We start from the raw sequence: 10,676 nt of genomic DNA, 5'->3' as shown, positions 1-10,676 counted from the left end.
AGACTTTCCGTTGCATAATAACTAACTCAATAAATGGCGCTGAGACCCCCCAATTATTTTTACCTTGAATGGCGTTAGCAAAAACAGTTTAGGGCGTGGGAAACAAAAATGGGTCATCTTATGATTAAAAAATTTTTTGCCTGCTGCTGGTATGTACTTTCTTTTTTGTTTCATTATTGGTTATGAAAGTAATTGTATGGTTATTTTATGTTATTGTATTTTTGCTTATTAGTGGTCGTATTCTTGTAATTTATTGTTTTGTTTCTTTTCTGTAAAAATGGTGCATCTCTTAGGCCTAATTTCAGGGGATTTTTTGGGTCACGAGGAGTCAATATTGTTGGACAATTTTAGTCTGGATTCCTCACTGAAAAATCCCTTATTTTGAATCTCTGCCTGAGGGTGACCCTTGAAAAAGTCTTCAGGCCGGATTCTTATTTTATTTGGTTTAATTATGATACTTTTTTTCCTATTAACTTGGTTTTTTTATTATTTATTATATATATATATATATATATAGGTAGTAATTTTACTTCCTTGAGTAACAATTAATTAGGTTATAACTTCTTATAAATTGAATATAAAAACTTCATAACTTAGAAGTATATTAGTAAACAATTAGTCATCATACAAAAATTTGTATAAAAATGATCTGAACATATGATTTAATTTTTCATAACAAAGAATAATTCGCGAACCGATCATTCTGCGTTTTGCCGCCGCAGTCATCACACAGCAATATTTTTGTGCGTGTGTAACCTCGAACCCAAGCGATTCATAAGGTTCGTTGGAAGAGGAATGGATAGTATATAAGCATCTTAAGTGTTATGAATAAGATTTCTCCACCGTCGATTTAAAACTTTCATATCTATTTCAACTGTGTAAATGAATTGCTTCTTCTTAAAGTACATAATTTATTAAAGCCCAATAAGGTACCAATCTTTCATATATCACGTGATCCTGATGAGAGCACATTTTTTTTTTTTTTTTTTAGTAAATACTATTTTAAGCTCAAGATATTACAGCATTGATTTTGATTCGGCATCGCGGTCTGTAATGTTTTGCTTGTGTTTTGTTTTTTGCGTGAATGAAAGAAAATAAAATTGAGACTGTTTGTAAAGTATGAATTTAGACATTTTTCGAAAATAAAGGGATTTCTCCGTGAATATATCAATTTCTTAAAAGAATCTTGCTAGCTGAAGGTAAATTGCCCATCCACAAATTTGTAAATCCAAAAATTTGCTATAATATGTTGTTGTACTATTTAAAATATATATATTTCTGATTTTTAAAATATGACGCGACATTCATTAAAGCTTTATTTAAGTAATAAATATAAATTGTCAAAATATCGACAAATCTTTTTTATATGTATTTAATTTTACTCTTAATGAGAATTGATTATATTTAGCTTTATTGATTTTGACTTAATATCGGTGATAATTTATTGTTCACACATCGGATATTTAAATTATGCAATCCTGCATAATGTAGATATATTTTAATCTATCATTAATGACAGCTAAGAGTTTATCCTATAGTGAGTATTTATTTGAGGAATAATTATGTCATGTTTTTTAGAGTAATACCCAAATTCGGAAAATCTACTTTTCTTCAGTCCAGTCTTCTAGATTTTATTATTTTTCAAACTAAATTTAAATTTTTAGCATAAATTCATTTATTATCCATTGCCAAAGAAATAAGAACTGTTGCACTTAACAATATACTTATAACTAAAGGAAGGAGAAAATTGTCTATTTATGTATTTTTATTTTTAAATTTTTGATAGTTATTTAATTTAAAGATTTTTTTATGTTAGGAAATCAGCAAATTAACTTGTTTTCTGTAGTTCCTGTTTTGTTGTATTTGCAATGTATGATTTAAAATATATATAAAAGAAATTCATATTAGATAAATGTTTTATAGTCAAATTGAATGACATTTTTATCTTCAATTTAACTTTTATAGAGTATGAGTAATAATGAGTGTCTATATACTTTTTGACTGACTGTACATATTTTAGTAATTTTTGAAAATGGAAAGGTTGCATATTTGTAATGCATTTTGCCTTCAATCAGTGTTAATGAAAAAATATCCTTGAAAAATTCTTAAAATTTTACTGTTTGTGTCCTGTTTTTAGTATTTGTCTTTATTATTAGAGCTATTGATCAGATATCTATTCGCTACTAGTTGCCATTACTAGTTGTAAAACTTTTACTGTTAAAAAGAATTAATTTGAAAATTCTATTTCTAAGCTGCTAACTAGTAAAATATAACATCATTCTAGATTCAAATTATGCTTATGGAAATAGAAAAGAATTATGAAGTATCTGTCATCAGTTGTACAAAATACATTATAAATTGAAATTTTTAAAATTAATTTCATAGTTGTTTTTTTAAATTATTGATTCTTATAGAATTATTATTTTTTTAGCTCCTTGTGATTAATATTATTGTTCCAGTAATGTTTCATAAAGGTGGAGATGGGAAACCCAGAGGCTTTGGTTTTGGTGGATTTTCATTGGGATCAAAGAAGCAGGACAGTTCTGGCCATTCTCTTTCAGCTATGCCTCCTCCAAATATGGTGAACAAGCATGGGTACACTGGTCTACAGGCCATTACACAAAATGCATTAGATGCTACTTATGGAATTCCACGTAAACGGCCAAAGACAGAAGAAGAGTAGGAATTTGACTTTCTTATTGTAAATAATAACATAAAGTTTTCCGTTTTACTAATGAGCATATTTAATTTATCTATCCATTGCTAAGTTTCTTATATTTCTTTATGTGGTTTTATAAAACTGATTAGCATAATCATAAGTATTTTACTTTTGTTTTATATGTAAGTCATATGTCAGTTAACAATCAGCATAATTATTAAGTGTGAAGTAGGAATTCAGCTGGTTTTGGTCAAATTCAACTTCATTGAAAAGATACTCGTTACAAAGATTAATAAATGAAATATTCAAGATTGCTATCTATAATCTTTAGCTGTTTATCGGATAGGCAATGAATGCCTTTGTGATAGAAACTTGGTGGTTTCAAAATGAAATAGGTAATTATTTTCACACAACACTTTTGTAAATCGACAGTCTTTCAAATGTGATGTTATTGATCTGAGTAATAGGTAATCAGAAGGATCCATGTCTAAAGAATGCACTGCGTGCTGGGGAACAACTTCCTGTCTAAGAAGATGAGTTCCTGGGATTGTTTTGCTGTATTCATTTGGAGGTTGAATATTGCCTTGCAACATTATCCTTCTTTGGCCCATGAATGGTCTTTTTCCCTCCAGAGCATCACTTAATTTAATCAATTGGACAAAACATTCATCTATAACCATTTGGCCAGGTCCTAGAAGCATATAATAAATTACTCCTTTCCAGTCCCACCAGACATGTAATAACATTTTTTGGTGTGAACACTTTTGTAACTAATGCCATTGACTGTATCAAACCATGCTTTTCTGCATTTAGGATTGTCATACAAAATCCATTTTTCATCAATATAATGATTTTGCTCAAAAATTTTCTCTCTTTTGTACTGCAAAAACAAATTTATGCAAATTTTAACTTTTCAGTTTTCATTTCCTTCTGTCAGCATATGAAGGACCCATTTTCCTTCCTTCTTCTTTCCCATTGCATGCAATTGAAGTGATATTGCTTACTGACTAATTCCTAATTGTTCTGCTTATTCTTCTTAAACGTAACTTCAATTTTCATGCAATAAAACTTCAATTTCTTAATCTACAGTTGTCTTATTTGTCTAAAAATTTCCATCATGGAATCTTGCAAACCATTCATTATTATCATTTAATGATTAGCTGAATGTTCAATCAAAGTTGAATGAATCAATTCTATAGCTTGAGCAGCATCCCCCCCCCCACTTGGGAACAGAATAGAATGCGATAGTGTGAATGTTGCTTATGGACATCTGTCTCTTATAAAATCAATACACATAGAATTGCAGCTTATAAATAAGTGAAACTTATGCAGAAAAAAAAAAAACAATCGCTAAGTTACATGCAGTCACTCAAAAAAGTATTGAGACACTTGGCTTGATTAACTATAAAGCTATTTATAAGACTATTTATCACATTAAAATAAAAAAATATAACAGGAAATATTTTAGCATTTGGGGAACTGTTTGTAAGGAAAATTTTATTGCCTTTCAGAATTATAATTTGATCTAGCTTTTCGAATATTATTTAAAGGCAAAAAGGAGTAAAAAAAGTATTGGGACTTTTTTGAAATGAAAAATTCAACAAATATATAGCACATCAATAGAATTGAATTTACTACCCTATTTTTTGACTATAACTTTAAACATAAAATTTTCATTAGATAAGATTAGTTAGAAAAAATGGTGAGAAACCAGGATATAACGGTTGATGTATGAAATCTTGCAATAAATCATTGGAAAAATGGAAAATCAGTTTGCTGTTTAAGTCATATCTTGAAATTGAGTAAGTCTAAATCTTGTTTTTAACATTATTCACATGTTCAAGAAAAAAAATAATGTTCAAAACAGGCAAAGATCAGGGTGTCCTAATGAACGCGAAAAGAGGTGGATGTGGAAACAATTTCACATTAATCCAAAAACTGGTGTAAAAAAATTGACTCTGCAATTTAAAAGTAAGTTTGGAAAATCTGTAAATCCTGAAATTGTTAGAATGTTTTAAGAAAATATGAATATCAGGGCTGAGTACCTCAAAGAAAGCCTTACATCAGCAAAGCAAGTAGACAAGTTAGACTGGCATTTGCCAAAATGTTTGTGAAGCAGCCGAAAGAATTTTGGGCAAATGTATGTTGATGAAAGCAAATATAACATTTTCAGATCAGATGGCGAGCAAAAGATTTGGTCGAAACCAAATACAGCTATGAATATCAAAAATTTAATGCCTACTATCGAATATGGAGGTGGCAATCAAATAGTCTGGGGTTGTATGAAAAGCACTGGTTTTGGGAACTTGCATTTTATTGATGGTACAATGAATAAATGTGTATCTTGGCATACTCAGTCAAAATTTAAAGCAAAGTGCGAGCAAGCTCGGAATCTCAAGACATTTAATATTGTACCAATATAATGACCCAAAATATTGAAGACCAATTACTGATATTTGCAATTAATGGGTCTTCAACTACTATCCTAGTGTTATTAAAACTCCTGCAAAAAGTCTAGACCTTAATCCCTTTGAGCATGTGTGGAATTATTTGCAGCAAAAATTATATGAATATCAAATTTCTAACAAACAGGATTTAAGAAAACATTTGATCGAAATGAGGGCCAAAATTGAAGGATCATTTTGCAAAAAATTACTTCAACCCATGCCAAATAGACTATGAGAGGCCATGAAAAGCAAAGGCGACCCGTCAAGATATTAACTTTTAAGTTTGAATTGTTTTTCTTAATTTATTGGGAAGTGTCCCAATACTTTTTTGAGCACATTTTTTTTTTTTACTTGATTTCTTTTATTTTTAATTATAATCATAATTGTGTTATGAGAGTTTTGTTTGAATTATTATGATTTGTATATATCAAAATAATATTTACTTCTTTGTTTTATTTTCATTTGTATATTTTAGTAAAATATTATCATAAAATTCTGTGAGCTTGTGATGTGTCCCGATACTTTTTTGATAGACTGTATACCCAAAATGGCTGACAAATTAGATGTGTTAATGTATGTTTTTAATGCAACCAAATTCAGAGCCAAGTTTCTACTTGCATACCTATTAATAATTTCATATTTGTTATTTGTATAAACTATTTCTGTTAACTGAAAATATTTCCTTATTCTGTCATTTTTAAGACACTTTAAGAATATTATGTATTTTAAATAAAATATTTATTTGTACATTTTATTACAAATAAAATGTTGTGTTCATTAGCATGTGGAAATGTGCTGTATTGTCTCTAATCAGTAATGAATTCAAATGGAATGATGATTCCATAGCCTTCAATACATTGCTTAGAACATATATGTAACATAGTTTTGCATATACAAATAAGAAGAGAAAACAGATAGGGAATTAATTTATTTTTATGTGGGAGGGCATATGTAGGCCAAAGGCAGAACTTGTCTGTTTGTAGTTGAACAGAAATGTGAAACATTTTTCCCTATGTGCTTTTCTGCAGAGATACTTTTAGGGATTTGACACATGTTCATTCAAAAAAGGGGATATTAAGTATCTTTGGAAAGTATATCATTAGCGTTAAGGGTTTTTATTCCTTCACTCTGAGCATGAGAATTCCACTCAGCAATTTCTTAAAGTGCATGTTAGAAATAATTAAATAAGAAAATTGTGTAATTTGAATCAGGAAATAAGAGAAGATTTTAGAATAAAGTAATATGGGTTAATTTAAGATAATTAGGAGATTAATTAGTTTATAAATTAAGAGATATCATTATATATGTATATTTCTGAGAGCAAAATAATTACTTTTTTATTTTATTTTTGTTCCAATATATTTCATGAATTTTTCTTAGAGATAGAATCGACATACAATCACATTTTTTTAAATCCAACCTTCTCATTAATTTACTGATTTTGATTTTATCTGAATAGTACTCTGATAGTGCAATTGAGAAAATTTGAATCCAAGTTTCAATAATGTTAATAATAATATATTATGAAATAAAAAGAGAAAAATGTAGTAAATAATAAAAAAAAAAAATAACCACACTTCAAAAAATATATTAAAAAATAGAATTGAAATGCAGTACTGCTTTTATTGGAAATATGGAGGTCAAAACTTAAAGGTATGAAACATTGAATACAATTCTGCTTCGAAACTAAGCCACAACAAATATTGTAAAAAAAAAATGTCCCTTAACATTCATTAAAATATGAAATTAGTTAAAATTTCAATTTAACTACTGTTAAATTCAATTTAACTAAATATTTAATTGTTTCGATTTCCTTATTTTTCATTAAAAATTTATTTCTTCATTAATAAAAGTATTATTTTAAAGAACTCGATTTTATTTCTGTAAAAAGGTACTTTGAACAGGAAGATGAGGAGGAGAGTGCAAGCAATAGCAATACCCTAGCTTATATTCCTGCACCAGGATCCCCGAGTTGGGATCTTGCCAACTCTGGAAAGAAGGACTCAGACAGCGAAGAAGATCCGTTGGATGCTTTTATGGCCGGATTAGATGTAAATATTGTTCTGTTTATTATTTTTTCATTCAAAATTTATATTTGATTCTGTCATATTTACTCACTAAATGTTCTTACTTCTTTAAAATGTCCATTCTTACTCCTTTCAATGTAATTGAATCTTTATCTTTGCTTCTTTTAATTTTAATTTTTAAACTGATAAAACATTACACATACATTCAATTTTCATATTTTGTGCAATTGATAAAGTTCATCCTTAAAGTCTTTTTTTTTTAAATTAAGTTGATTTTTTTTAAATTTGTTTAAAATTTATTTCATGTGTATTATGCATGCATTGGTGGCTTGCATTTAATTTTTAATTTCACAGTGAGGCATATTTGTATAATTTTTTTCTTTAACTTAGAACATCTGTATACTTTAATATATTAAACTACTCAAAGTATAAAATTAACGTTTTTCTATTATTATAATAATTATAAAATCATTTTAATATTGTTTTCTTCAAATAGATAAATATTTTAATTAAAAACTAGGAGTTGAAATTAATTTCCAATTTTTTCCTTTTATTTCTTATTACATAAATAAAGATTCATACAATGTCAACTAAACAATAAAATGGCATTGTGGTGCAGGTTTAAAACAATTTTCTTATCAGTGAATAAAAAAAGAAATCTCCTTATGTAACTATTTTAAAAATAAGCATAATTGAATACATGTATGAGTATTAATAAAAATCTATTAAAAGTAAAGCCCATTTTTCTTATTTTATTTATAATGAAGAAAAAAAATCAAAATTAATTATCTTAGTAAGTATGAATGATTGTTGAAAAACATTATATTCATTGAATTCATATATTCAACTGCATATAACTTATCCCAATTTATACAGTGTGCTTCAAGAAACATTTATACTTTTTATTTTTTATATTAAGAAGCAGAGTTCAGGTTCTGATGCAGTAATTGAAATTATCAAGATAGTGAAAAAAAATTATGTATTCTGTTACATTATCTAAAGTGATAATATTGAAACTGGACATATTAATATGCACTCATGTCCATGAATTAAGGATAATGCAAGTTCAGGAAAAAAAAAGAGCCAGAAGCAAAACAAATGTGACTTATTTGTAAAGCCTATTTATTAAACTAAACGAAAAGAGCAAAAAAGATACTATATGTTTGATATCATTAACAAAAATTGTGATTTTTTGCTTCCTGGAGCAGATTACAAAAAAAAAAAACTATTTAAAAAAAACCAATATTACATGGTTGGTATGGTGGTTAATGCATAGTATGTCTCCCAGACAATGCAATACAGTCCGTACAACATCTAGGCATGCTGAGTATCAAATTATCGATCTGATCTTGGGGAATATTATACCACTCATCAAGCAATGCTCTCCGAAGTTCCAGTAGACATGTAGGAGGTGGTTGATGGGCTGCAACTCATCGGCCAAGCATGTCCCACACATGCTCTACTGGATTCAAGTACGGTGAGAATGATGGCCAGTCCATAAGGGTGATATCCTCCGATCGAAGGTATTTGTTTAAGTTGTTTGCACATAACGCGTTGTCATCCATAAACACGAATTCTGAGCCCATGACGCCCCAAAACAAATATACATATTGTTCCAGAATGATGTCCTGATAGATTTGGACTGTCATAGTTCCAATTTGAACATGCAGGTCAGTTCTGAAACCCAGAATAATTCTTCCCCAGACGAGCAATCCTGCACCACCGTAATGACGTCGTTTAATGATGTTCTCTTGGTGGTAACAGGTACCTGGGGCTCTCCATATGAAAGTCTGGCAAGAATCAGACTGCAAGCCAAACCTGGATTCGTCGGAAAACATCTTGCAAGTTCACTGTTGTGGTGTCCACAATGTATGCTCTCTACACCAGACTAACCGCAGGCGACAGTGAGTTGCAATAAGTGGAACACATCTGACAGGCCTACGAGCCTATAGAGCAATCTGCCCTAAACGTCTGTACACGGTCTGCCTTGAAACTGTCATACTAGTGGCTGAAGAGAATTGACGAGTCGGGTCTGATGCTGTGCTCCATCTGTTTCTTTTGGCAGTAACTGCCAAATACTGGTCCTCATTCGGCATTGTAACTCGGGGTTGGCCTGTGTTGTAACATCTGCTCACATTACCGTCATCTTGGAATCGTTGCCAAAGCCTGGAGCACTCTGGGCGATTCCAAGTTCCTTGGACACTTCCAGCTGGGTACGCCCACATTTCAGATGGCCGATAATTGTACAGCGTAAAAAAATCATTCAGATGCTTTCTTTGTGTCATAACTATGCGGTTATTACACTGAAAGGCTTATAAAGCGCTTGCGAAAAATTTTACTTCTTTGCCTGTATTCCTTATACATCACTCTCTTACACTCTTGTCATTGCGACATACTATCAGTGTCATCTGGTAGTTTCCTGCAATTTGCATATGATTTTTGAAGATGTGTGTAGTCATTTTACGGGTGAAATATATATTTTGGAGTTCGATTTCCGCGTGACTCTGAATAATCCTTAATTTATGGACATGAGTGTTAAATTCTGTTACTTGAAGTTACTGGTGTTATTTGAAGTTGAAGATCCCAAAACTATAAATTGAGACCCAAAACAGGATACTAGATAATAATATTAAGTTTCCTGAAATTAAGATTTTTTTTTTTTAATATTTACCTACACTTGTTGAAAAAAAATGTTAGAAAAAGTATTTGGATTGCAAGAAAACTTTTTCAGATTTATTTATTGTAAAAATTATTTTCAATTAACTTTTAATTAATTCGATAACTTTTCAATTAACTCAATGTTTTTAAAATTTTATTTTCAAATCTTATGTGCATGGAGTAAATTTCTGTCGAGGAAAAATATTTAAGAGCTTCATTTTAACATCACTAGTACTGCCTACCTTGTCAGTATTTCTTCAGTTAAAAAATATGACAGAGAAAGTTTGTACTCTCTAATAGCATTGAATGCACATGTGGAATTTGGTATTAGAAAAAATCTCAGTTTCTTCAACTTGTTAATTTTTCTTATGCCATAAAAAACATTTATATTTATATAGTGAAAAAATCAAATTGAAAATTAAAATTTTGGTCTCAATTTTCCCTTGCATTTTATTTTAAGATCAAAAGCTCTTAGTATAAAATTGAAACATATTGTTAATAGATTTAAATATTTAAAGCAAATTAAACTGAATTAATGATTAAATTTACAGAAAAAAAAATGAGAGATGCTATGGTACCACAATGCCACAATGCTCATGCCATTCTATTATACCTTATTTCTTTAAATGTTAGTGATTGAACTTTTCAAAATAACTTATATTGAATTATTTTACTTGTTTCTTAATTCAGCAAGATTCTTTAAAAATACTTAAAATAAATCTAAAGGATGATTCATTTCTAGGCATAAATTAGATATTTCTCAACTTGTATTTATTTTAGGTATCTTGTATCTTAGGGTGTTTTTTGTAGTATGTTAGCACTGTTTTATTCCTCGTAGTATTTTTAATTCAATTCTTAATAGTAAATGTTACTTTTTAAATAAAA

At 29.2% G+C, this 10,676-nt stretch overlaps 1 protein-coding gene across 2 annotated transcripts in view; it reads left to right on the top strand.

The window, feature by feature from the left end:
• Positions 1 to 1,017: 1,017 nt before the first annotated feature.
• LOC129983832 (ATP-dependent RNA helicase DDX42-like) overlaps positions 1,018 to 10,676 on the top strand; it is a 50,778-nt gene continuing 41,119 nt past the window's right edge. The window contains exons 1-3 of one of the 2 annotated variants that reach the window (XM_056093488.1): positions 1,018 to 1,199; positions 2,460 to 2,679; positions 6,998 to 7,157. In XM_056093488.1, the coding sequence (XP_055949463.1) occupies positions 2,462 to 2,679; positions 6,998 to 7,157 (378 nt within the window). In that variant the 5' untranslated portion in view covers positions 1,018 to 1,199; positions 2,460 to 2,461. Of the gene's footprint in view, positions 1,200 to 2,431; positions 2,680 to 6,997; positions 7,158 to 10,676 lie in introns of both variants that reach the window. The other variant, XM_056093489.1, reaches the window with a different exon arrangement.

Source organism: Argiope bruennichi, chromosome 9 (genome assembly GCF_947563725.1).
Source record: "Argiope bruennichi chromosome 9, qqArgBrue1.1, whole genome shotgun sequence".
Taxonomy (NCBI): domain Eukaryota; kingdom Metazoa; phylum Arthropoda; class Arachnida; order Araneae; family Araneidae; genus Argiope; species Argiope bruennichi.
This window is presented reverse-complemented; position numbering and strand designations above follow the sequence as displayed.